General features: G+C 42.6%; 1 protein-coding gene across 3 annotated transcripts in view; it reads right to left on the reverse strand.

Annotated features, from left to right (window-relative positions):
- Nucleotides 1-27,937, reverse strand: part of TSNARE1 (t-SNARE domain containing 1) — a 452,412-nt gene that overhangs the window by 351,407 nt on the left and 73,068 nt on the right. For 2 of the 3 annotated variants that reach the window (XM_082752775.1, XM_082752776.1), the window contains exon 3: nucleotides 2,071-2,190. In XM_082752775.1, coding sequence (XP_082608901.1) covers nucleotides 2,071-2,152 — 82 coding nt within the window. In that variant the 5' untranslated portion in view covers nucleotides 2,153-2,190. Of the gene's footprint in view, nucleotides 1-2,070; nucleotides 2,191-15,215; nucleotides 15,236-27,937 lie in introns of those variants that run through there. The other variant, XM_082752777.1, reaches the window with a different exon arrangement.

Below are 27,937 nucleotides of genomic sequence, written 5' to 3' on the forward strand. Positions count from 1 at the left end.
AGGACCTGGAAGACTTGGCCATTGCATCACCACCCAAGGCCATGTGTGCATGCACAGAGGGGAAATTTCTCACCTCTGAGCTGTGAGCTTATGCATTAAAAGGCTCTGGACAGGCAGCTGAAATGGTTTCAAGATCATGGTCTTAAGAAAGCTTATGTTTCTATGTCAGCTACTTTTTTGCAATCCACCGAGGGTTGTTCAAATGACGGGCAAGCTGGGCTTGATGTGGCACGTCATCAAATACTTAGGAACTGCAAACATCTTGAATTATTCTCTGTATTTGCATTAAAAAATAGTGATCATTTCGTACAGCACTGTAAGTATTCATGTGTTTTGGGTGTTGTTGTTTTTTTAATCCCAAACAACAATGTACCGAGATCCATCTTTTGCCTATTCCAGATTTTGATTCTCTTTTTGTATGGTTCTTGTGCCCAAGCATCCCATTCTTTCTTGCTTTTATGCCTTTAATTTTGCCTTGTAGGACTGCCTAAAAATCACTATTTAAAACTGAACCGTCAACTCATACTTAATTCAATACCCTCTCCCTCTTCAAAGGGAAAAAAAGAAAAAAGATAATTGCACCAAAACTCGTAAGAAAACGCAAAACAACGAGAAACCTTTATGCTTCTTTTATAGATCCATCCAGGGGGAACAGCTATTTGCAAAACAATGAAACATTTCCCGAAGAATATTTGCAACCTTGACAACTTGGAAACCAAGTTAGGCTGCCTTAATGAACAGCACTGCTGAAACCAAAGGCAACATAAGAGAAGAGTGATGGTGATGCTTTTCCCAGGTTCAAAGCAGTAACAGACCGTGCTAGCAGTAATTTTGCCATGCTACAACGTCCCCTTTCCTGATGCTTCTGCAAAGATCTGAACCCTCAGCTGTGTCTCTGTGCCCTCACCCTGCTGTGCAAGCCAGACCCAGGACCAAAACTAAACACAAAAATATGCTCCAGCTCACAGGGCTTGCTGAAAGTCAGCCTGCATTAAACTGCAGCAACTCCCTATCTGGACCAGGATGTGGTGCAGTTGGAGACGTGGACTTAACTGCCCATGCCCACATGGGCTGGCTTCCATCCTTCTTGAACAGTAGCTCAGAGGTGGGCAGGACCTCTTTCCACCTCCAAGCACGAGCCAGCCCTGAATCAACAGGGAAAATGGCACACTTGCAGTGCCTAACACTAATTATTCTACCTACCATTCCTCTGGCAAAGGATGCCTCCTACAAGAAGAGGGCACAGTAGATTCAATGCCTTCGACACACCAAAGCAGGAGGTTATAATCATTAGCTGAGCCCTGTGTTACGGCAGTAACACTAGGAACATGCTTTTATGAAGCACGGCTTTGCCCTGTGCAGTGGAGACCATTTCATATACACAGGCTGACATCTGGATGCTTTTTTTCTTTCTACTTTAGCATTCCTGGATTCCTTTGTGGTAAGGAGGGAACAGATAAAGGAAGTATGTCTGGCGTTCACTTAAAAACACCCCACAAAACCAGAATCTGCATTCATTTGCAAGTTGCTGTTTATGGTTTCAGCATTTCCTGAGCGAGCTTTTATCCCCTGTTGCCTTGCTGGAGCACATTTTGCAGATTAAAGCAGCCTCCCCAGCAGTTAAGTTGTGCCCTGTGGAATCACAACCCTCTTCCCATTGCACTTCAGTCCATCTACTCCCATCATCAGTGCACCTACAACTAGCCAGAGAAGAACTGTTTGGACGAAATTCTGATGAGGAGAGACACAAAAAGGTATAGAAAATGTGTTAAATGTATTTTCTTAATCCCTCAAAACACCTCCAAAATCTTCATCAGTATCACTTTTCCATGGCAATTGGCAAGATACACTGAAACCTCAAGACCTGAGCATGGTCAGATGTTGCGCCTCATTACACAAATCAAACCCAACAAAAGTTTGGTTTTCACCAAATCCGGATCAGAAACAACCTCTGGAGATAGTCTGATATGTATACAACAGCCACACTGAACCTCATTCGGTAAAAACCTCAGTTTTTTAAAAAAGAGGAAGTCTGGTAGAATAAATTACAGCAGGGGATCAATACTTTACCAAGAGGTTGATAGCCTTGTCTCGAAGGTCCTCCAAATGGGTTCCTCCCAAATCCACTCCCATCAATGGATCCATAAGACATTTTCTAGATAGCAACGAATGCAGGGTTGTACTTTAAACCTAAGAGAACAGAGAAAAAGACAAATGCAACACTGTTAGAAGTCAGTTTAATCGTACTACTCTAGGTGGAGGAGGGAAGGCAAATGAAAAACCAAGGGCCTATCTCCAAACTTCAGGATGCCCAACCACAAAACAAAACACTAAAATCCAGGTTTCCTGGACTACAGATGATCTTGGGGGTGACCAAGTCATTAGATCCCTCTCAACCTTACTTTCTCCAGTAATAAAGGGCAACAATTTATCAGTTTCAGCCATGTCAAGACTAATTCCTCGCTGTTCACAAAGTGCTTTGAGATCTAGAGATGGTAGGCATAGACTAGGCACTTGATCAAAACCAGGTAATGCTGTCTTCTGGAACATTATTGCTACAGAGCTGGTGAGGAGTCTATCCATCATACCACAGTCTCGATTAGCTCTCAAAAGAGACAGCTTGCTGCTGTATTGTAAGCTCCTGGACCTCTAGTATAAATATTGGAGCCAGGGTTATTCTTCCTTGCTGGTTTAAAAAAGAAGAAAGGAAGAAAAAAAAAAAAAAAAAGGAAAAACAAAACAAAACCAAAAAAAAAGCAGAAGCAGCGGTAGCAGCAGCAGATTGAAATCAGAAAAGCACTGGCAGAGGAAGGCTTCTCCCCCTGTTCCACTTCACTGTCTGCAGGCCTTGTCTCACCATGAGCCACAGACACCCTCGAGCAAAACATCGGGGTTCCACAACTTTAATATTAAATGTAGCCCAACACTAAGGCATGGAGGTGACAACAGCAAAGGAAGAAAACAGATAGATGTGCCACAACAGAAAGGGCATGATGCAGGACCAAACCCAGCTGTCAGTTCCTTTTATCAAGGCTGGGAAAAAATGCCCCAAATAGGGAAAATCAGGAGGAAGAAGGTAGGGACTTAGTCAACAAAAAAGGGCCCCTCCCGCACTTCATTCTCATTTTTAATTTCAGAGTTTCAAAATAAATAAAAAAAATAGCTAACAGCACTGCTGAGAAGAGCCAGACAGAGGATCTATAGGACTAAAAGAAGTCACTTACCATCCTGTCTTAATTGGGCATGAAAACTAAAAGTGGAAGAAAGTGCATTTGCCTTGAGAGAACACAGGGGTGGGAGCTGGATGTACCAACCACCTAAATATGTTAAAAGGGGATCAAATCCAGAGCACAGCTTCCCACCCAGCCTCAGTGCCCCGCATACACACGTAACTGGGATCTGAGGGTGCAGGTACCTCTAGCACATAAATCCTACAGTTTAGGAAAACAGCCTTCAGTCAGCAATTGAAGTAAACAAGAGCAAAAGTTAAAAGAAACCACCTGCGAACCAAGGGTTACCAAGACACTAAACGGCACAATAGTCAATCGTGTCAAGAAGGTAAAGCCATGGTGGTGGTTTTATCCAGCTGGGCAGCCGAGCTCCACCACAGCCACTCTTTCATTCCCTATCCTCAAAGTGAAAAGGGAGAAAATACAATGCGAAGGGCTCAAGGGTTGAGATGAGGACAAGGAGAGCACTCACCAGTTATTGTGACAGGCTAAACAGACTCAGAATACGGAGATTAATGTCTTTTATTGCTTATGACTAACAGGCTAGAGCAATGAGAAACTAAAAGCAAACTAAAAACACCTTCCCCCTTTTCTTTCCTCTTCCACCTCCTCTTCCCAAGCAGTGTAGGGGAATGGGGAATGGGGAATGGGGAAGTGTCAGTCCCTGACACTTCATCTCCACTGCTCCTTCATGGTGTGGGCTGCCCACAGGCAGCAGCTCTTCAGGAACTGCTCCCACACGGCTCTGTCCCACGGGGTCCATCCCCCAGGAGCAAACTGCTCCAGCAGGGGTCCCCCACAGGCTGCAGCTCCAGCCCGGGGCCTGCTCCTGCAGGGGCTCTCCATGGGCCGCAGCCTCCTCCAGGCCACATCCACCTGCTCCACCAGGGGCTCCTCCACCCATGGGCGGGCTGCAGCGTGGAGATCTGCTCCATGTGGGACCCATGGGCTGCAGGGGGACAGCCTGCTCCACCAGGGGCCTCTCCACAGGCTGCAGGGGAACTTAGTCTGTGATGGACTTGTGAACATATCCTGCCTCTGCCAGGTCTCTTGTCAGCCCACAGCTACAACACTAACACAACCTCCACCACAAATTGCATCCAAGACCTAGCAAGACCCTTACCTTCCACTTGGGAAAATAAGGGCACACAGAAGACAGTTACAGGAACAATTTTGGGCAGGGATAAGATGTTATTTGCTTTATCTCTCAGTGCGGCTACAGATTAAACGTGCTATAAACAGGGAAGGGGAACAATCAAGTGGTTGGAAAACTGCCTCTACACAGAGGTTGATCCTGACCTACCCTCTCTTTTTACAGATGCACAAGGGGAAGCATATGGTGCCACAGCTTCCCCAAGGTCACATACAACAAATGTGGAGCAAAAGTCTACATCGTGTTGTAAGATGACTTGATTACAACTGGGCAAGTGTTCGTTGGCAAACAGTGAATGTGTCTATTTTTTCCCCAACAGAGTGGCGTGAAAGGGGGAGAGGAGGAAGGCATTTACAGCACTCCAAATGTTTCATGTTGATTTTTCATTTTCAAAGCATGTTTCCATTTTAAAACTTTTTCTCCCCGAAAAGGGAGAAAAAAGGAAAGAATTGAAAACAAAATATTTTGTTTTCATTTAACCAACCTTTTTAGAAACAACCACCTCCCACCCCATCCTACTAAGCCATTGAAATATCCCTTATTCACACAGCTCCAGAACCGCACTCCTACCCCATAGTACAGTGTTCACAGAAAAATTTGAGAGCCGATCTGTACACCTTCCTTTTGATTGGCAATAAAAGCATTTCCCTCCCCATCCCCATGGCACCTCTCAATTCTTTTGTCTACAGCTCCTCAGGGAGGCTTGTCCAACTTACTGTGACAGGCAGGTGACTTGCTGTGAAGGCAGTTCATGCAAATTGGAACAAGCATTGCCTAACATACTAGATACAGAAAAAAAGGGAAAAAATAAGAGACTTGATCACAGCTTTATCCCATAACCTACAATGGGAATGAAAGAACCACACCCAAGCCAGACCAAAAGATTGTCCAACCCACCACAAACACGTATGTGCATTTTAATTACATGCAACCATTTATTGCTGTCCATATCCTGTAGAAATCAATCACTCTGTATATTAGAAGGACACATGACCCCAAGAAATGGGTTGGTCTTTGTTTCATGGGCTGGGAAAGCTACTACCAGCAGGCAAACTTAATTAAGGAGTTTCCCTATGCTCTCCATTTACCAGGACATTCAGGTGGTCAGCATTAGTAACAGAAGACAAAAAAGAAATGGGGAGAAGATTTCAGCATGGAAGATAAAAAATAGGTTATAAAGCACTGTAAGCAACTTAGATGTTTGTTTGTTTTATTATTATTTTTATTACTTTTTTATTTTCTTTTAAATTAGGAGGTGCAAGACCAGCTTATGCTGGACAGATGAGCCTTCAAAGCAGATGCGAAGATACAGAAACACAGAAATGGGACATGGTAATAAAGAAAAGATAGGACAGAAAATAAATACTGAACTGCTTTTTCAGTAGGTCAGATCAATGTTTGCTTCTGAACCATCCCCTCAGTACACAAATGACTTGGTGTGGGTAGGAGAAGAAGGAGCTCTTCATAAGTTGTAGCTTCCCAGTTTCATCCTGGAAGAAAAAAGGCTGAGCTCTCCAGTTTGCACTTGGGTTTTTACACCTGTCATCAGGTGGACGAGTCTACAAACATGTTCCTCATGAGGCACCAAGTGTGTCTTTTAGCCTATCTTTGCCTGAGGAATGGCACAGTCGCCACAAAGCGGCATGTTTCTATTTATTACTCAGCTCTGAAACACTAAAATCATGTAGTTTGGATAATAAATGCCTGGCATGAATGAGTGCTGGAGGTGGTGAGAGCAGCAGCACTCCAGCTCGACCACCACTTTGATGATGAAGAAGTGCTTTTGGGGGGGGCTTCAGATGTGATTCGTGGTGACAAAACCTCCATTTCTCGATGACCAACTAAAGAGACATTTTCTGAAGTTTTTAATCCAGATAAAATCCTGTTATCAAGCAGCCTGACTTTCTTCCTAAAGAGAGCAGATCATCTGACACAAAACATCTTTACACATCAACCCCTGCAGACTCTGGTCAGACCAGGTCACCTCTTACCAGAAGAGACTTTGAGGCTTCAGTTAATAAAGGAACAGCCCCGGCCACTCTTTCAAGAGCTGCATCTTCTCACCTCTTGAACTTTGCTGTTTGATCTCTCTGCTGCCTCTTAACCTTCCCTCAGATGAACTGAACAGATTGATCCCCTTTCATTTCTCGTTAGGAGACTTGTTTACCAGCACACACAAATCACAACAAGAAAGGAGAATACTTAGTATTGGCTTGCTTTCCATACAGCTGCCTTAGTTTCCCTGTCTGTAAAATGGTAAAATGGATGGCCAGATGTAGGGCCCTCCTTTTTGCAGGGTGCCAGAATTAACCTGATTAATATCAAAGGTTTGGGTTTCTTCCTTGTCTTTTTTTTTTTTTTTTTTTTTTTTGATGCCACAAGACAGAAAGACATTTACAAACTGCTGTATTTTCAAAACTCCTCTAATGGTTTGTTCCCCGCACTTGACTCTGTCACTCACATCACAGACCCGCCACTTTTCAGCTTCTGCAGCTTCTGTCTTGTTCACCTGGAAAAAATGCCCCTCTCCTTTTTCTCAGAGCGCCTGAATTTATGAACAAGCTCTACTGCCAAAGCATTTTTTTATAAATCAATGGTTTTAACACTGAATTGGTGTAATTGCACAAATCCCCAAGTGCTTACTGAGCCTTGTAACATGACCGGTAGAGGTCAATCAGAATAGCTGTAGGGGATGACTTTCTTCTTTTTCAGGCTGTGGCTTTGAGGTAATTTATGCTCTTCTAGATCTTTGATGCTTGTAATATTAACGTTGTGTTCTCAGGTGGCTTCAGGCAGGCAAGGCGAGGACACAGCACTCCGAAGCTGAGGAAATGACTGGCAGGGAGGTGGTCCAGGACGATGCCCTACGTGCAGCAGGGCAGGGGAGGCAGCTCTCCAGGCAACGATACACGTTTTCCTTCCACTTTGCTTCCCAAGGAAGTTTTAACGCTGATGGAAGGCCCTTGGAGACTGAAGTCATCTCTGCCCCCATGCCCTGAGGAGGAAGCTGTCTAGCCCAGGTTGACATGGCACAAAATAAGGCAACAACATCATCCAAATAAAAAAAAAAAGCCAGGAATTTATAATTATATATTTATATTATATATTTTATATATAATTATATATATAATTATATTTATAATCAGACCTTGTACAAATTGATTTGGCTTCCAGAAGCTTCTAGAGACACATATGTAGTACTTGACAGGCACAACGTCACTTATGACTGTAAACAACCCGATTCAATACACTGAAGCACACTCCTGCCTAACCTCCTCCGGCTGAAGTGTACTACAGAGCGAACGCCCACAGCCTTAAGGCTTTGTGGAGTAGGTGCAAAGTAAAAACAGCTCCGATTATCTAAGAAACAAGCTGCTTTTGCTCTTCTGGAGATTTGCTAAGAAACAATGAGAAAAATCCCTTTTTTTTTCTTTTTCCCCCATTTTTCTTTGTCAAAGCCTTATTTCAGGAAACCATCTGATTACTTTTAGACAGATCTGTTTTGTTCTTTTTTCTTCCCTGTGGTATAGCTGCCATCATACATGTCTCCAGAAGCACAGCAGTTTGTCTCGGGAATAGATCCTATCAGGACAGACTGTGAAGTCGGAGATAGCAGGATAAGATGGACCTGGAGTTTTACGGAGATATACACTGAGAAATATATACAGAGAAAGTCAGGCAGTTCACTGTCCTACTAGGATGACACTGAGGGTTGTGGCTAGCCTCAGCACATTTGATTAAACTGTGTTTAATCTCATTTTTCCACCAGCCCCATGGCACTACGCAGAGCCAACATGCACTGCTTCTACCTAACCCCTTCTTTCATCAGTGGGTTACCTCCATTATGTGCAACAACTGCACCCATCAGGTACACCAGACCCCTTTTTGTTAATCACAAGTCACCTCCATCCCCTCACAAAGGTGTAATGTAAGACCCCCTGTTGACGTTAGGGGACTTCAGATCTGATGGACGATCACACAACAGAAAGGAGAAGAAAATCATAAGCAACAGAGATGGGAAGGAATGAATGCTTGTAAATCATCTGTATTCATTTCGCATCGCACAACTGTCTGTGCATCGCAGACAGGAAGAAGAGAGGTAAGACAAGCAATCTGGAAGCCTGTGGTGCTTCTTTCAAGTCAGTCCCAGTTGCCACTTCAATAGGCAGTCTTCTTCCACATCGACCCTACTGCATGTCTTCTCACAAAAGAATCGAAGACAGTCTTCAAATCTTGCTGAGAGGCACCAGAGACAGGTTGGCCGTAGGCAAATGCCAAGAATAAGGGCTAGAGGTATATTCTGTTCAACTTGGGAACCTCAGATTCATAGACCTCCCATTTCAGCTAAATAAACTTCTTGAGAGCAGAAGTAGCTGGTTAGGGCTGCGAGAGAAAGTCTTCCATCAAAAGGATCACAAATGCCATGGAAAGATGGATGCCTTCCATCTTCAAAGCAAAAGGCAGTACACACTGAAACACTTTGGTTCCCAGGAGCAGCAGCAGAGTGTGATAAATGACAAAACGACTGAACTAGCAAGGTCAAACCCTCAGGACCCAAATTTCTTTTCACCCGGAGAAACAATCAGGCCTCCGTGATACAGAGGTATTTAGATCGAGAGAGAAGAAGGAAGACCAAAGATGTTTTGGAGTCTACTGCCACTGACTTGTATGTAATGTTTTCTTCTGTTTATCTTCAGGCTAAATGAGAAGCACTGCTGAGATGACTTAGTGCCGGGTCATCGTTAGCTCAGTTTGATAGAGATGTGATGTCATCTCTCCTATTTTTTAAACTGACATTAAATAACAGTTAAACAACATATCTCCTGCAGGAGAACACAATCTAGACAGTTCCCAACCCTGAAAATCTTCAGTACAAATGCTCTGAATGTGCCTGTTCAAATTTACCAAGGAATTTATCTTTTTTTTTTTTTTTTCCTGTATTGCCGCCTTCTATTTGCTGTTTTGTGCCATGTTGTCTACTTTTTGTGAACCTTGCATGCAGAATGGTCTTAATCTATCCATATGCTAGACAAACACAGAAGTATTCCATATTTCAGTGAACAGCAAAATTAAATTTCCAGTCAGTTCGAAATCTAGGTTTCGTGTGCCTTTTCAGTGGTTACAAAAGAGGAATATTAATGCTTACTTGCTGTATAAAAATAATAAAAAAAAAAGGAAGGAGCAAAACAGAGAAGAGAGAAAGAGAGAACCAGTGTCTAGTTTGCTACGCTGAATTTAAAGTAAACTTATTAATTACAAAAGACAAACATGCACGAATGGACAAAGACTAAGTGCAATGTACTAGGTCAGCTTAACAAAATTAAAAATAGCGTTTATAAATCAGTATCGGATTTCAACAGACTAAGGAAAAATACATCTGACAACCACTTCTGAGTCCACAGGAACTTCTGAGTCCTCGCTGACACACCTGCAATGCTTTTAGGGGAAGGAGAGGCAGGATAAAATGGAATGCTTGAATTAATCAAGTAATAGACTCCTAAATCTGTGGATCCTGCTCTCCTAGAATACAACTTCACTTTCAATGTACCACTTCCCAAAGGAGAAACACTGCTACTCACTGCACGTGATAAGAATATGCATCAGCATAAGAACTCATCTACATTTATGTTCATCAGTACTTTTATTATAAACAAATCCTGCAGAAGGCTAAATGAGAAGCAGCATGGTCTAGCAGAAAGACACAGTAATTGGTGGAAAACTCAAGAATCTACTTCTTCCTTTGGGAGCAGTTCATTGAGAAACAGTAAACAACTTGGTGTCTCTTGGTGTCTTCATTTCAGTATTCCTACCAAAGCCATGGGATACGGCAGCAGTCAGTTAAGTACAGCGTAACTGAAGTCATATATAGAGAGGAGAGAATTAAAATATAACACATTGGCCATATGATGGACAGCAGTCTCCAAAGCCTAATGTTGATGGGGATGAAGGATTTTCTTTGGGGCTATTCTGCTTGTTTATGTTTAAGTGGGAACTGGAAGAAAACCACTCAGATACTGTGCAGCAGTTTCCCAGTTCCTTTCCAGAGAGAAGCCAGAACTCAGGAAGGCAGAAATGAAACAAGCTCAGAAATCAAATGCCAGCAAACATGGGCAGCCCAGGTGAACCACCGACAGATGCTGAACCTTGGCAGGAGCCGACAAATGTGAGTTGTGGCATCCCCAGGACACCCTTGAAGCAAAGGCTACCCTTGATAAGCTAGAAAGAGGGAGCCACAGACCAACACAAAAAAGGAGAGAAATAAATGTATCTGCAAATATTTTGTGGATATAAAGAGGAGAAAATAGTTCAACACAGTCTCAGGCTGTGACCAGCTTTAATATGCACGGTGTCAACTACTATGTAACCATCGCCAAAGCATCCCCCAGGTCCCCCAAGAAGACAAGGACTAATGATTTCAACCACAGGAGCCACATTTACTTATGCATCTATGTAAAATACCTTTTCAATACTGCATCCAAATATGTACTTCCCCTCTTTATACAAATAATCTTGTTCACAATGAGGTGAGCATGGGAAACTTGTACATACCACCAGCTTCTGATGGCAAGAGTTCTGTCATTTCTACTACTCACTTTTCCTATTGCACTTCTGTAGTTACTCCAACTAGGGATGTGCACATAAGACTACAGAAGACTTCCAAATGATGGCCACGTTGTGTGATTGCATAAAACCAAATAGCAAAAATCCATGTGCTCCACTGATGAGAAAATGCAGAAGATCCTCAGGATTGCGCAGAGACCTATGGCCATCTGTCAGAAACCACAGCCTGTAGTCAGCAATGTCTGTGAGCCAACTTTCCTATCAAATTTAAGTAAATTTGCTGAAAACTTTCCATTGTGACAGTGCACACATAAAAAAATAAATAAAATTAAAAAGCACATTCAGCTTTCCAACTCATCCACATTCTTAAAGACCCTTCCCTGATGGAGAACATAGTTGAAAGGGAAACAAATATTAGCTCAATTTTGCAGGGATGTGAAGTGACTTGTGAGGCTCTGCCTAGCTGGAGCATCTGAGATCAGAAACCCAGCAGGCCTCAGTGCTCAGTTCAAATGTCCCCACTTGTTGATCCCTTGATTATGTCAGGCAATCCATAGCAGCACACTAATTCACTGCTCACAGAATCACACAAAACCACAGGAGGTTGGAAGGGACCTCTGGAGGTCATCTACTTCAACTCCCTGCTCAAGCAGGGACACCTAGAGAAGGGTGCCCAGGACTACGAAGGACAGTTCACAAAAGGATTTTCTGTATTTTTAAACCACATCACAATCTTTGTGGGTTAGAAGGGATGGTGACTGCCTTGGCTAGCTGTATTTCAACTTTTTACCTACCCAGATAAAAGACATCAACAAATAAAATAATTTTTTAAAGCAAGGGATGTTCCTCAGTAGGTGAAAAGTCACAGTCAAGTAAAGAATTGTTGGGGTTGCTTACAGGGCAATGGGATGAAAATTAAGCAAGTGGACTGAAGAGGAACATGGGATAGAGATGTTTTTGACCACAGTCATTCACCAGAGAGATGCAGTAGAAGAACACAACAACAAATTTGCCTAAATCCTGGAAAACATGTTAACAATCCCCCCCTTTTCATCAGGGGATAGGAGGCCTTACAGGACAGAGAAGAGCCTCTTGCCACATCTCCTGCTTGCTGCAGAGCATGGTAGGCAAATGGCAGCACTAGCATAACACGAGAAAAAGAGACTTCACAGGTTTGAAGGCTTACAAGCAAGGACGACAAGACAGCACGCGAAGCTTGCTACAGCATCTGGACGTGTAAATACATGCTGTCAAAGGAGCTCGTCTTCTCCAGGCCAGCTCTGCTCAGACAGCATTTGTCAAGGAAGAAGTGGAGGCAGCTAATAGCATGAGACAGCCTGATGAGAGCTAAACCCATCACATTCTCAGCTTTCTTCCACCCTAATGACAGATACACTTGGGGTATATCCACCATCGTGCTGAGAAAACTGCATCGGTGAGGCCTGCTCTGACACAGTTACTAGGCAGTTATGAACCATAAAAGCCTCGTTTCAGCTCGTTTCCCAGCTTCAGTATCATTCACCGCATACTTTGGGACTTCTTCCTGCTGATAAGCTCATGTAGCACATGATGGCACCAAAGGGAACCAAGTGCAAATATCAAGGAGAAAAGCAGCTTCGCTTCAGCGCGTGACTCATGCGAGGAGAACGCCAAGCCCTGAGCAAGCCAAAGCAGAACAGCTGACTATCAAACCGTGCGTGTAAGCTCAAAGTTGCCCTTAAAAACACAGACTGCAAGTTTTCACCAAAAAAAGCAGGGTGTTTTTTATACAATTTGCCATGGGTAAGACCCTGATGAAGACAACACATAGGGTGAGATGCATTTGCCTAAATAACGGCAAACAAACTACAAACACACTTGTGGGATCATGCTGGAGAGCAGCCCCGCAGAAGGCAATCTGGGGCTTCTGGTTGATGGCAAATTGAATCTGAGCCAGCAGCGTGCCCTGGAAGCCACAAGAAACCGTATCCTGTGGTGAAAACTCAAGCACAGCACTGCTGGCTGGGCGAGGGAAGGGACTGTCCCAGTCTGCTCTGTATTGGTGCAGCCTCACCTCCAATACTGTGTGAAGCTTTGTGCACCACAATATAAGGACTTAAAACTATTAAAGAGTGTCCAAAGAAGGGCTACAAAGATGGTGAAGGGTCTGGAGGGCAAGATGTTTGAGGAGAGGCTGAGGTGCCTTGGTTTGATCAGCCCAGAGCAGAGCAGGACAAGGGGAGGCCTCATGGTGGCCTGCAGCTCCCTCAGGAGGGGAGCGGAGGGGCAGGCGCTGAGCTCTGCTCTCTGGGGACAGCGACAGGACCCGAGGGAACGGCATGGAGCTGGGACAGGGGAGGGTCAGGCTGGGGGTTTGGGAAAGGTTCTGCACCCAGACTTGGTTGGGCACTGGGACAGGCTGCCCAGGGCAGTGGTCACAGCACCGAGCCTGCTGGAGTTCAAGAAGTGTTCGGACACTGCTCTGAGACACAGGGTCTGATTTTGGTGGTCCTGTGTGGATCCAATAGTTGGACTTGATGATCCTTGTGGTTCCTTTCCAACACAGGATATTCCATGATTCTATGATTCTATGAAACAGAGATGCCAAATACCACCTGAGATGCCGTACGAGGTGTATGTGGGGCTAGTAGACCTGAAAGGGACCTTATGAACTGGCAGGAGAGCAGAGACCAGCTTCACATTAAGGCAACTACCTCTCAGTGTGTGTCTGAGCCTCCGTGGCTGCTGGTAGGGATTTAAGTCAACAGTCAGTGGAGCCTGACGAGGAAGTCAAAACATGCAGGAGGTGCTTACTTTTCAGTAAAAAAAAAAAAAAAAAAAAAAAAAAAGGATAAGGGAGGAAGATGGAAAGCTTCTAGGATGGAAAGCTTCTAGGATGGAAACACACACAACAGACAACAACAAAAACCAACCAACCAAACAAAAAACTTTAAACTGCTCCTCCTCATCTCCCTGTTCTGTGTTCTAATTCTACCAATTTCCCTCTAACACAGCAGAAGAACTAAACAGGTGAAGTCTCTTCAGGCTGGAAAAAGAATGACAGGATGCGGAAAAGCCCATAAAATGTTATCCTCTGACATACTAAGTGGCCAGAAAAAGGCAAACTACCCCAATGCCAGGGAACAAAGGTTTAAAACTGCAATGGGACCAAGAGAAGAAAACTTCATCAGGTGGTATTAATCAGAAATGTATCACCTCTGACTCAGGGAACATGGAAAACACTGGAAGAAGCCATGCTCTGATTGACCGCTTCTCATGTTTTTCACTAAGCAGTCATGAGTCATCACATAACTGGAGAGGAACTGGTCCATCTTGCATCGACACATCTCTGACCTGACCCAGTTTGTCTCTTCATATGACTGTCAGAAGGGAACTCTTCAGGTAAGCACAGACTTTTCAAGAACAGCCTGGACAAGGCAGTTTTCAAGGACATCTGAAATTCACCTCTTTCAGTCAACAGGTCTGTTTTGCCTCTATGGCTACTAAGTGCTGTTTCTAAGACCTACAAACTTGGCTTTAGGATCAAGGTTAGAGCCAACTCTGAAACCCACATTTCAAGACAACTGTGTTATCAAGTATCACAAGATCTCTTTCACCAAAGTGGAAAGAGAAACGCTTAGAAAGGAGAGAGCAAGAGCATCACCAGGGACCCACCAGACACCAAAGACTGGTGGCTGAGCATCCTTCTGTGTTCAGGCAGGCTCGAATCTAAATCCATCCACGCGTTAACGAAGGTAAACATAATCTTTAGAGACTGAAGTAGGGAATGGGCATGAAGAAGCTACAGATGCTAAGCTCACATCTGATGAAAAGTGGGCAGCTCTATACTACAAAAGATGAATCTGTATTGCTCTTAAAAAAAATAGAGTAATTATGCTGTACAATTGCACACCTGCCAAGGAAGCATGGGAATCGAGGCGGTTCTGCGGTATAAAAGTATTTAGGTCCCAAAAAAGGTGAGGCGAGAGACAGACCCTGTTGTGCTGTATTTGCTTTCAGCCTGTGATGGTAGTGCCAACAGCACTTTCATCACACAGGCATTCCCTTAAAAACACCATTCCACAGAACTGCAATATTGTGTGGGCATGCACGCATGTGTAGAAATACATACTCCCACACACGCCGTTTTTATTCTCTAACTAAGCTCATCTAAACTCACTGGCCCCATTTTTTAGTGTTGTTTTTTAGTGGATTGATTCTACATAAAGGGTAGCATTTATATTCGAGACTTATTTCTTTCCACTCTTTGTATGCATGCAGTCAGTTTTTACCTATATTCTTTGTCTCACAAACTTCTTCAGGCTGAAGAAAGCATCATTCTGAAAACAGAATAAATAAAACATAAAATGAAGGAGGCTCTGTAATGGAGTCAGGACATGGACCAAAAGAACTTGTAATTCAAATGTTCTATTGCACCATTTGCTTGTGTTACATTCAAAGCTTTGGGAAGCCATCCAAACCTACACAGACATAAAATAATCCACGGAAATTACAGCTGCAAGGTGCCAGCACCAAAGGAAAGTGCTTTGACTGGAAAATGAAACTGAAAACCCAACAATAAAGTGAAAAATATGGAACAGCTTGTGCAGGAAGAGAAATGGTGAACAGAGGAGATCCGACAGAAAAAAAAATAAAATCAAATGACAAAGGGAGGGAAAACAGATCCATGCAAAAATGAAGGGGACAAATGTTGGAGCAGTTTTGATCTCTGCAAATGTGTTGTTTTCTCCCCCTCTTTCCTCTTATCTGAGTGTAGGACCTGGAAGATCCCTAACAGGTTTGGCCATTTTCCTTCCTCTGTGAATCAGCCACAGAAAAGTCTAAAAGCAACGTAAAACTGAGAGGATTGGATACATACAGGCCTTACATGGCTTTGGATCAGACAGAAGCCCCTGGTGAACTGATCACAGCAATAGGGCTTGGCTTTCTGACATAGATCATCACATGGGGCATGAGGTCCATGTCACCTTTCACCTCCTTTGAAGAGCTGCACTGCTTTGGGGAGCTCTTAGGAGAGCCCAGAGGAACCAGCACCTAAAGCTCTCTTAAACCTTGGACAGAAAGTCCAAGGACTTATCTCTTATTTTCCAGAACCACTCTCCAAGTTCATAGCTCCTCTTCTCCACCATTTATGTTCCTCTTGGCAAATAACCTGATTAAATCACATTTAACTTGGAAAAAAAAAAAAAAAAAAAAAAAAAAAAGTAAAAAGATGAAAACTCTGGCTTTTAATTTAAAGAAGACAGAAAAAAAAAAAAAAAAACACAACCCATTGTAACGTTCAAATCAAAACCCAATCTCACTATGCTGTAAGAAAGGAAATGAAAACACTGCTGCTGGAGCATAACCGAAATGGTTTGAGGTCAAATATAACACCAAACAATTCAGGCAATTAAGATCATGAGAGCACAGGGAGGGTGCAAAGAGTTGTGTCTAAAAGGTTCTCATTCCAGGATGAGACCAAGAATATTTATTCAAATTGAACACTGCCTCCCTTCTTGAGCTGCCTTAATCCACGGATTAAATTTGTTATCCGCACAAAGTATGAGAATCTAGCCCCTAATGACTACATGCTCATAAAAATCAGAAGATATTGTTGTTATTTCGACTAAGTATCATAAACAACTGTATCAATTACGTTTTACCAGGCACTGTACATATTGCGGATGCTTCAGAGTAAAATTGTTTCATTGGAAAACAAAGTGCAAGCTCCATCAAGGATGGGTCGTCCCATTTTAAAGTGCTCTAAGGAAATACATGCCTCTACCAGGCCATTATTTTGCAGGGAACGTTTCAAAATCAATTTTCAAATGCTCAGTTCCGAAAGTTGAGATAGCTGCTCTCTGCAGATAAAATTAAGGGAAACTATAAAAGAACGAAAGGCTAAAAAAAGAAGTATGGTCCAGATGGATTCCCGGCTGAATTCTGTAAAATATTTACAGATCTTCTGTCACCAAAACTTACGCTTCTTTTTGATGAGGTGGAAAGCAAAGGCTCTCCACCTGTCCTTTAAAAAAAAAAAAGAAAAAGAAAAAAAAAAAAAGAACTCACAGAAGATATAATGTTATTACAAAAAAGAAAAAAGGCAGACAGAGACTTTCATCTCATCTGTAATTACTGCAAGTAACTCCAATTAATCAATGTTGATTCTACAATTCTGTGAAAAGAGATATTGTCCTTTTGCTTAATTTAGCACGAAGTTATTCCCTAAATTCCAAGTTCAAGAGTTTGTTCATTAAAATAGACTTAGCTCAGATAAGCACAGGCTGATACCACCATCATTCATGTAAAAAATGAACAGTCTAGTCCCATGACAGCGCTGTCTCCAGATACCAAAAGATACTTAATCACGTGTCACAAGGATAAAACATCCACTTTTTCATTTAAGATTAGCCAAAAAGAAGTTCTCAGTTTACTGCTCCTAAAAACTGATGTTCTGTTTGCCAAAACTGAGACTGCCCAAGAAGGAGGGAGCAGTTTGTACATAAAAGACACGAAGATTTACTTTACGTTGGTTGTCGTCCTCCAGCTGATACTGAGGAGGAACATGGGATAGTCTTTTATACCAAAAAGAATCCTGCCAGGCTAAGCAGGAATTTTGGAGAAGGGTTGCGACACCACCAGTAATCCAACCCTTTTGTTTCAGGGTACGCACCAAGGCCGTATTTGGTACCTTTGGATTTGATGTGGAAGGGAGAGGAGGTAACAGCATGAAGGCAGTGGGCTGAAACCAGGGGATGAAGGTCCAGGTCATGGTTCTTGGGCTTCTTGTTCAAGGCTAAGCATGTTTCTTCTTCCCTTTTTCCCCAGTAACCCAATAAAAGATGTTAAAATACCATTTCCTTCCATTACGATGCATGAATTAAGCTTGGACCTTTATCTGTTAGGTCTTCTCAGCTCTGTGCAATACAACTACCTCCCCTAGCATCTCTGCAGGCAGATTAATGGGAAAACAAACAAACAGACCAACCCATTTCACTTATTACCACAAAATGGGAATTTACAGCAAATTAGATGTTAGGGGTTTCTTCCAATTTTTTTTATTTAAAGCTGACCTTGGATCCATTATTCAGTGCAGCATTAAGCTTTTTAGAAGCAAAAGAAAAGACTAGGTAATGAATCGGTCTCCACTGGATGTTGACTTGATGAGCACTACAATTAATTCACATTAACACGCTGCCCTTCCCTTCCCTTCACACTTTCAGAAATGTCTCTCTAAACCAATCTATGATTACCAGTCATACAGAAAAGCTTCAGAAAAATACTCCTCCACAAGCATATGGCAGAGCAAATTTGTCCAACGTTGCAGGCTTTTCATGGCATTTATCTTGAAGAAGGTAGTACACAGCGACATAGACGTCTACAAGTTGGCTACGCTCATAAAGGCACAGAGCTTTTTGCTACCCTGCTGTAGCGTGCCCCATCTCCTTAGGACAGCATCCTGCTTACCAGAGGTGCTTCAGACAGATGGGGACTGTCATCAGCCATCCAGGATCTCATCTGTAACACCCATCCTCAAAACCAAGGCCGTGCTTTCTAGGAGCCGCACTCGACCCCTCAGCCACATGCCATGGCAACCAAATTCAAGTGCACTTCTTTAAAAACATCGCTTATTTTAAAAAAAAGAAAAAAAAAAAGGAAAAAAAAAAAAGAGAAAGCAGTATGTTTAGCTAAGCATTTCACAAACGACATGACTCCCATACTCAATAGTACTAAAAACGTATTGAAAATGTGGCAATAAACAGCACGTTCCCACTGCAGCCTTGCTGCTCGTGATGTTCCTTCCATCTCAAAGTAGGCAGAGCAAGGGAACAGCATTTCATCATTTGTTGCACACGTTAGCTGTCAAAAACACAACTTCAGCCCCTGGTATGAGTTAACCACTGAGGAATCCCTCCTGTATCCGCATACTGTCTCACAACACACCGAACCAACTCAGCCTTCCCGATTTAACCGTGTGACACTGGCTCTTGGGCATGGTGAGATGGAAAAGCTTCTAAAATAACAACTTCAGACAATGTAATTTCATTAAAGCAGGCTGACCCTTGCTGCTTCTGCTCGTGTTCCTCCATGGTATCATTTTCAGGTATTCAGTTCGCTATCGTGCAAACCTCCTTTTTCTTTCCGTCTTTCTAGTTGTCTATACACGTACAGCTTTAGAAATATATATATATAAAAGTGAACACAGATAAATCCTCAAGGCATTTCTCTCCATGCTGGTCCAAATAGGAACAGAAGAAGAACAAGACTTTTCTAAGTGTTACACTCAGCGGTTTGAAAGAGCGTGCGAAGTCTTCCTTTACTGGCTATTTCATTAAAAAAGGTACAAGGACTAACAATGCCTCATGTCTACAAAGAAACCTCTTCTAGCTCAACTGACAGTTCTGAGAATTCAGGGTCCAGAAGTTCTTAATAACTGCTACCAAACCCACACAAACACCAAAACAAAAGCTACCTTTCCAATTTGCTGGGTTAAAAAACCATCTGATGCAGATGCCTAAGATCCAGGCAAGCAGCAGACCCGAAGAGAAGGTGCCATTTCTCCTCCTTCCTGACTTTACCAACTATTTTACAAAGCCTCACACCTTATCTCATCACTGCCGGAGCATACAGCTGCTGCTCTGAAGAGGCATTAGTTAAAACAAAATGCTCACGTATGCCCTGTCTCTCTGCCACTGAAGCCAACAGAGATAAATTAAACTTGAAGGACTCTCAGGAGCTGGAAACTCCAGATTGCAAAATCTAAACTGTCTGAAATCTGCATTTCAAAACGAGAAGGCCTGTTTAGCTTTCAGGCATTTCGTTTTGTAGGATTTTGCCAGTACTGCACACACGAGTTTGTCCTTCATGGAATAACATTTCAGCTTTTCATGTAAGTGAATCTACATATTTTACATTTTAAATTAAAAGTTACATTAATTTTTATTTTATACATTAAATAACCTTTACAGTGACCCAAAGAGGAGACCCCAGCTTTCAGCATTTCTTTAAAACACTGGGATTTCTTAAATGAGTTTCAATCTATTATTCTGACTGCAGTATGGATTTTTTCATCTCTCATTTGTTCATCTCAAGACAAAGCTATAATGAACTGACTAGAAACCCAAGAATCCCCCCAGGAAAGAAAACCCCTATCAGCTGCTACCTGAAAGCCTCTGGAGAGGACAAAGACCTGCCCACAATTTCAAGTTGTGGTTTTTCCCATGGATTTTCCTTTCTTAGCTCTGCCAGAAACCTCCATCCCCACAGGCCAGCCCAACCCCTCCTGCTATTTTACTCACGGGAAAAGCAGAAGCCACATCCACCATCCCTTGAAGAAACTTGTCAAGCCTTTTCACTTAACGAAGTAAAACTGAAATATTTGCATAATTTTTTGATGCCTGACATGGCTAAGTCAGCCTAGACCTTTTCAGCCAGCGCCGCAGACGGGCGTGCAAACTTCATTACACTTCAGAACAACCATCAGTAGAAGAGGAAAGACGATTTTCGTAAAAATTCAGTAAGTCAGCCTCAACCTTTCAAAAAGGACTGAGTTATTTCACCCATCAGCTCCTCAAAAGAGCAATCAGATGGTCACAATTTCTGTTTGCCGTCTAGAGTGAAGGTCAGTTCTCCCATTAGGGAAGCTCTGATGGCCCACATGGATGGACACCATCAAAACGTGGAGTGGTCTTTGCATATTCAGGACGTGATGTTGCCAGGCTATAACCTCTGCAAGAGGGACGAGCCGAGCAAAGGAAGCAGCAGCATTCAGAGACACACGGGGCAGGATTTCCAAGCTGCTGACAAACCAAGCAATGTGCAGAACAAGAGAATGAAACAGAGGAGAGAAGACCGGCACTTGCCTATGAAGAGTAAGGAAAAAAGTTCTGTTGAGGGACTTCAGTCTGACTGGCAGATGCTCGAAGTCTCCTGCTGCCAGGACTAAAACATCCTTAGAATTATTTAATATTACAGATGACAAGCTTCCTAACTCGGAAAGGATTGTGCAGCTCAAGGGAGTTTTGTGTTAGAGCTCATCTTGATATGGAGGAGTTGATCAAAGAAGTGGAAATGAGTGGCTGCTTGGGCAAACGTGACTTGTTCACTTTAAAAAAAATAAAAAATAAAAAAAAAATAAAATCTAGAACAGTAATATAAGTCCTTGCTTTTTCTAAAAGGCCTGTTTTATAAAGCAGAAAAGGAAGAAGAGTGGGGAGAACTGAACCCGTTAAAGGTGAACAAAACATCAGTGATAAGTAGGAATTTGGTAGGTACCCCTTTTTGGATGTCCATAATTCTCAGCTGGGGAAGGCAACCCATCTCACATGGGGAAACACAGACCTTGCAAAACACTTATAATGCTTGTATATGAATTGGTGGGGAAAAAATGGACCAGTTTGGTAAAAAAGAAAACAGCACACAGGACATTTATCTCAAAAAAAAAATAATAATAATAATAACACAAGGGCAAAGGTAACCTTCACAACAGAGTTTGTACAGGACAGGACAGAAGTAACTGAACTCAGAAATAATTCAGGAAAATCATTATACGTTATACAACATTCATAACTTTTTTCTACATTTGGAAAATATTTGGAAAACATTCAAATGCACAATTTCACTGAAAGCTGGTGGAAATTGTTGTTCACCTCATCAGTTGCTCAAAAAAGTTCAAAAATAGCAGCTTAGATGTGATTAAATCCAGCAAGTGTCGGTAACATCCGCACCAACGTAGCTGAAAAAGCCAGCTAAGCAGCGATTTGGCTCATTAGTGCTGATTTGTGACACCATTTGGAAAAATCAAGGAAATTCCAGAAGAAAAGCTAACGCTGAATCAAAGCTAAAGGGTAAAACAGATAATACACTGCTCATTAGCGGCCTGCCAGCCTAACAACAAATCCAGAAAAAGAAAAGGAGGAAAAAAAAAAAAAGAAAAAAAAAAAAAAAAGAAGTAACAGCTGATGTTGGGCTCAGTTATTAAAGGAGAATATTACCATTTCCTGAAGCAGTGGCCAGCTTAACCCTTCTGGTTTTCTCTCCAGCAAATGATGAGCTCAATGCATTGGTTCTCCAAATGCTGGTAACATAACGCTCAGCCATAAGAAATAGCTATTAAATATGCAAATCAGTATGGATTTATGGCAACTATGGTTTATCAAACTGTGATGAATTTTTCTTCCCAATGATCCCAAGTGGCACCTGATAAGGGCGATGACACCGCCGTGATGCATGCAGAGAAGTCCGCAAGGCACGGCACCATCTTGAGTGATCAAAGACAAAGACCAACAGATCCCAGATTAAAAATTTTATCAACCACAAGGCTTTAATTTATCGACATCAGGCTTTAATTATGTGCATGAAATTACCAGAGCTGGGACGTGGAGGCTACTTCTACACTTCTCCACGCTGCACCTGCTCATGGCCGTGTTAGGGCCAGATGCAGTGCCAAGTCCAATGAAACATGGATCAAGCATCAAAAGATGACCCAGAGAACTACTCACTTACTGAAAATAACGTTTTTTTTCTAGTCCTGCTATACGTCTTGGTTCAGCAAAGGTAGATTTTGGTGCAACTCTACCTAAAAAGTGATGTATCCAGCACAGGAGTAATAATTAACTGCCTCTTTAATTAGCCAAACAAGCCAACTAATCACAGGTAAGCTTGAATCTTGATGACAATCTAGAAATCAGAAGATAATTTCCAACGGCAGGGACCATTACCATTGGCAAAAAGCCACTGTGGAGATTAAAAAAAAATATTAAAATGCAATGAAGGATGATCTAAGTTTAGATTTCCCTCCCCCACTTTAAAGATATGCTTTACTTCAGAAGGAGAATACCTAAAGGAAAAAAAGACTTAAGGTATTTGCTATATCAAAGGTCAGGCTAGATGTTGAGAGTGAGTCCTTCTGGCTTTATAATCCACTTCTCGGCTGCCACTGAAATCATTGGAGCTACACTCTGTGGCAGAGCTCAGCACAAACATCCCTGCAAGGCCCATAACTGCCTCGGAGGATTTTTTGGGAAGGAGAGAGAAAAGATCTGGAGAGGCTTCAAGCAATGTCACCCAGCCTCTCCACGGCTCTGCAGCGCGTAGCATCATCTTCATTAGCATCTGGGTGCTACTTTAACAACTTTTTTCTCTATGAAGATGATTTTGCCGCTGACATTCTTGATTAGGGCTGAGCTAACTTGATTATTCGCTGGTAGCCCGGTGTCATTTTGCAGGAAACAAATGGATTTGGGGCAGAAATGAATTTTCGTTTTGATCGAGTTTCTCCAGCGTTTCCGTAATTCTCTTCTCAGAGCAGTAGGCTGATTGCAACTGTGATAAGCAGCTTTCCCCATCTCAGTCCTGCCCACTTGTTTCTCTTCTCTGCCTTTGCTTCAGTTCCTCTTGCCTTTTCTTCATTACAGACATCAAATTAACCACTTAATTTGGGTGCCTCCTTTGAGGCATCTTTTAGGGGTGAAGGGCAGTGGCCTTGAGCTTGCATTGACAAACTCTTTGCTGCACCGAAACTACACAGGGACACACCTGAAGTATTTTTAGCAACAAATAATGATATAAAAAAAAAATGAATAAGATAATCCCTGAAGCAATCAGCTGTCTCACGAAGCCCACTAACCCTCATCTTCCGATAAAGCACCTCCCATCAATTCCAGCATCTTGAAACTTGCCCAATCCCCATTTTCATCTATATTTTTAATGGCTATTAAAATTAAAGTCTCTGAGACGATGCCACTTCTTTCCTTATCCTTCTTCCTTCTTTTTTTTTTTTTTTTTTAAACATCATCTTCAAACTCCATTTTGTGATGCTCTTTAAAGCCAGAGTCCGCATCCAGCCCTCCAGGTCAGCGAGCACAGGAGCCCTGCATCCCGAGCATGTCCCAGCGTGGAAAGGCTGCCAAAACACCTCTTTTCAAAACAAATTATTTCAGAGGCAACTGCCAGCACCTTTCTTTTGCTAAAACATTGCTTCCCCTGGGCACAGGTGGGATAATGCCGATTCGTATCAAACACTTCCAATCCACTCACCAATGAGAGGTAGGAACCACAGCTGGAATCTGAAAATACTAAAAGCCCCTTGAAGTCTCCACTTGACCGAAAGGTTAATTTTGGTTAAGGTTAAACCCTTAATTAAAGGTTAAGAGGTTAATTTTGACTAGATTACTGGGACCAGTTCGGGAACCTACTGTCTTGCATGCAGAAACAGCAAAATTCTTAAGAGAAAGAAGGCATCACCTGCCCCCAGATCCTACCCAAACCCCCAAATCACATGTAGTGAGCTCCCTTCTGGAGGTTTATTGGGATCCAGTGGCTGAAGACAACAGCAGAGCCTAAAGACATGACAGCTTTCCTGCCTTAAGTCCTTAAAAAAGAAATCATCCTCTTCCCCAGTAGCTATTTACATGCTACCCTTGCTTCTATCTTTGTGGAAATGTTTAAGTTACGCAAATAAATCGCATCCTTACTCTTCTCCATTAAATATTAAAAAGTGGTGCTCTTTTTTCTTGTTTGAGCTTTTATTTTTTTCCTTTTTTTTTTTTTTTTCATAAACAGAATGCAAAGGAAGGACTGTGTTCAACTTTCCATTAGCGCTGCTCTACCTGAATTATTACATTGCAAAAATAACATCTTTCTTGCCTTTCCACAACATTAGTTTGCTAATGGGAGTTTAAAATATTCTGGGTATCTCACCTACTAGTGTTTCTTCCAGGAAATCACGACTACAAGCAAAAATCTCTTATGCAAGAATACATAAGACCTTTAACGTTATCCAGTGTAGCATATACAGTAGTAGAAAAAAAAAAATAATTGAGTAGATGCATTAGACCAGGGGACTTGCACATACAGAAAGTTAGAAAATGTGGGATGACAGATCCTATTTTAGGTCATGGCTTGAAACAACTGCGGGTTTTCTTCATTACAGCAGCTCTGGGACCTAGAAAGGAGTCAGAGATGTTGTTACACAGGGTTTGAATTTACAACAGAGCTAAAAGGGAAAAGAAAGGAGAGGTTTGCCATTCTTTCTAGATCTCCGTGTATCACAAAGGATCCCAATATCTGTATTTGCTAGGATCGGAGGAACACTGACATCAAAGCAAATGCCTCAAAATATAGGGTAGTGGCAAAGAGTGATCCACATAGAAATTATGCTTTCACTGGCCTCCTCACCTTGGTGGGGCTAAAATAAATCTGCTCTCCATCCTTCTCCCATCATCTTCCTCCATCAGAGGTTTGGGTTCCATCTATGTAAATCTTCCCACTCCGTTCTCCTCCCTTAAGGATGCTCATATTTATTTCCCTGAGGCACCCCAAAAAAACAGAAACCAAACCCCAATTAACCTCAACCGACTGAACAGGGATACTCAGGTGAAGAAGATGGGGCTTGAAGTCCCCAAAAAGATGGGAAAAAAAAAATAAAAAAATGATGAAATGGTTGAATTTATACAACCCATATGGATATATTCTTTTTCAGTCCTGACCACCATCTCAAATGTTACCCATGTTCTTCTTTGTGCTCCCCATTCCCCTACAAGTTGGTGTTTCTCACTCACCAAGGCCCCCATAGCCCATCCCTTCCTTTCTCACAACACCAAGACATCCAACCCACGATCAACCCTCAAGATGTGCCTCCACCACCTGAAATGACCACTTTCAGCATAGAAGCTGTTTTTTTCAACTGTGTTTATACGCCTCCTGGGGTCTCCCAATCGCTTTTTAAAAGGGCAAAATGGAGCTACAGAGAAATGCATGCACAAAAAAACTAAGGAAAAGCCACACTATCAGATAATGCTCAAAAAAAATGAAGCCATTGATACAGCAGAAAGACAAGTCAAAAAAAAAAAAAAATCTGTACTCACCCCAGCTTTGGTTTTGGCTACTAATGTGCAAAAGATGGCACTCAGACCTGCTCGAGTTCAGATAAAACCACCTTCCACGATGAGTTAAGAACAATGTTAGTCACCGGTATCTGTAAGTTATGATACGAGCTCTCATACAAATGCACGTACATGGATGGATCTCCACTGAGAAAGTATTAAAGAAAATCACCACTTTTGATTCTTAAAAGATGGCTATTTAACAGGTCATTTCAGTGTCTTTCTGGCTATATGCAGCAGAAATTCCTCTTTTTTAAAGTCTACAAGCAAGCTGTACAACCTGCTTTGATTTCTCTGGGAACTTCCAGCTGAGAAAGAGCACCAAGGGAAGGGGTTGGCTGAAATAAAACGACCCAGGGTATTCAAGATCTCACAATTCTCAGCTCAAACTCCCCACATTGACTTCTCTGACACACAGTACCTCCTGCTCACCTTTTATCAGCTCCCCCTTTGCTAAGCAGGTCAGTGCCAGGGGTTTTAACAGCCCCACCAGGTGACCCATCTGGTAACACCAGTCCTATCAAATTCCTCCTCAAAATTCCCCAGTCCACTTGCTCATCACATTGAGCTCCCATGCACCAACATGGCGTGACAGATGGATCTTTAAATTTTAAGCAGCAATTCATATCTATCAGAAATGAGACAAGTGGAGGAAGCAAGAAGGGCATCCCAAAAGAACAGAAAAAAATCAGAGAGCTGCTGATGGAGCGGCAAGGAGGCAGCTCCAGATGTTTGGACACAGCCGCTGGCCAGAGAGCCACAGCTTATTGAAGACTGCGTTTTCCAGCCTGCAAGAGGGCAGCAAAGCAAAGAGCAAACAGCACGGGGAGAGGCGAGACATCCCCATGAGATGCATCGGCAGCTCCCTGCTGTGTCAACATGCCGAAGAATATCGCAGTGCAGAGCTGGGGCCAGAAGCAGTCTACAGCAGCTAGACTGATACACTCCACATGCACATCCTTCTCCACCTCTTCCTGTGGGAGAAGGAAAGAAAGCAGGAGGGAGGCAAAGAGAAAAAGAAAAGCAGGATATAATTTCCCTGAGGACATCTATTGACTCCCCACGCTTCCCCCTATGGACATCATCCACATCTCCACATCTCCATCCCCGTCTCTACAAGAGCGCTGCTTGCCCCTGAGCTGCTAAAAAGGTTATGGAAGCAAGGAAGGAAAAGGGGATTTAATGGAAAAATAAAACACAAAGCTGCCACTGAACAACATCCTCCGGGCAAGGGCATTTTATGCAAAACTCAACTTCTTTGTGGAAGTTCAAATAAATAAGTGAATGCCTAAAAACTTGAGAAGTTTTTCCATCCTTTACAGGATGGAAGAAGACCCCTAACAATATTTTTTGCTAGTAACTAGCTCCGTTTTGCAGTCCCTCTGCATATACCCTGCCTTCCCGCATTACCATCCAGGAGCTCCAAAATGCCAGGTCTTTTATTAATAATAACACCCAAATGCATTTTTCTTCGTTCCTCTCCAGCAAGAGGTGTTTCTTTCTGGAGGAGCGTTCAGACTGCTTCGGTGAGCAGAACTGCCTCGCTTTGCCCATAAACTACCGCATCCCTTCTACATTATTCATACTCTGAATTGCTATTTCTCTGCATTACCAAACAAGAAAGAAAAAAAATATCCGGGGCTTCATTTTGATGTCTCTTAGTAAGGTGAAAATGCTGTCGATGGATTTCCTCCTGAAGCAAAAAGTTTGCTGGACCGACAGCCCGCTGTAATTAAGGTTAGAAACCTCAATTAAACAGAAAAATCCAGCTTCTGGTATTTTGTGTCTTCCCCTGACAGAACGGCTGCTTCTGTGTGTGATGGGTGAATTACGGAATGCTGCCGGATAGAAAGTGTCACATAAATATAAAATGACAGGGATTATTAAAGATTATTCCGAGTTAAAATACACAGGCTGCAGCGGCAGCTTCCTAAAGGTGCTGGACCAGCAGGCAGGGAATCGGAGGTGGGAAAGATGTAATTAGAGGCAACTCCATCCCTTGGCCTGCCTGCCATTCACATCTTTGGGGCATTTTTCATGGCCTGAAGCTTTCACCAGCTTTATATTGACAGATGAAGAGGGGAAAAAAAAAAAAAAAAAAGAAAAAAAAAAAAAGGGGAAGAAAA

Source organism: Aythya marila (assembly GCF_965140915.1).
Source record: "Aythya marila genome assembly, chromosome: 2".
Classification (NCBI taxonomy): domain Eukaryota; kingdom Metazoa; phylum Chordata; class Aves; order Anseriformes; family Anatidae; genus Aythya; species Aythya marila.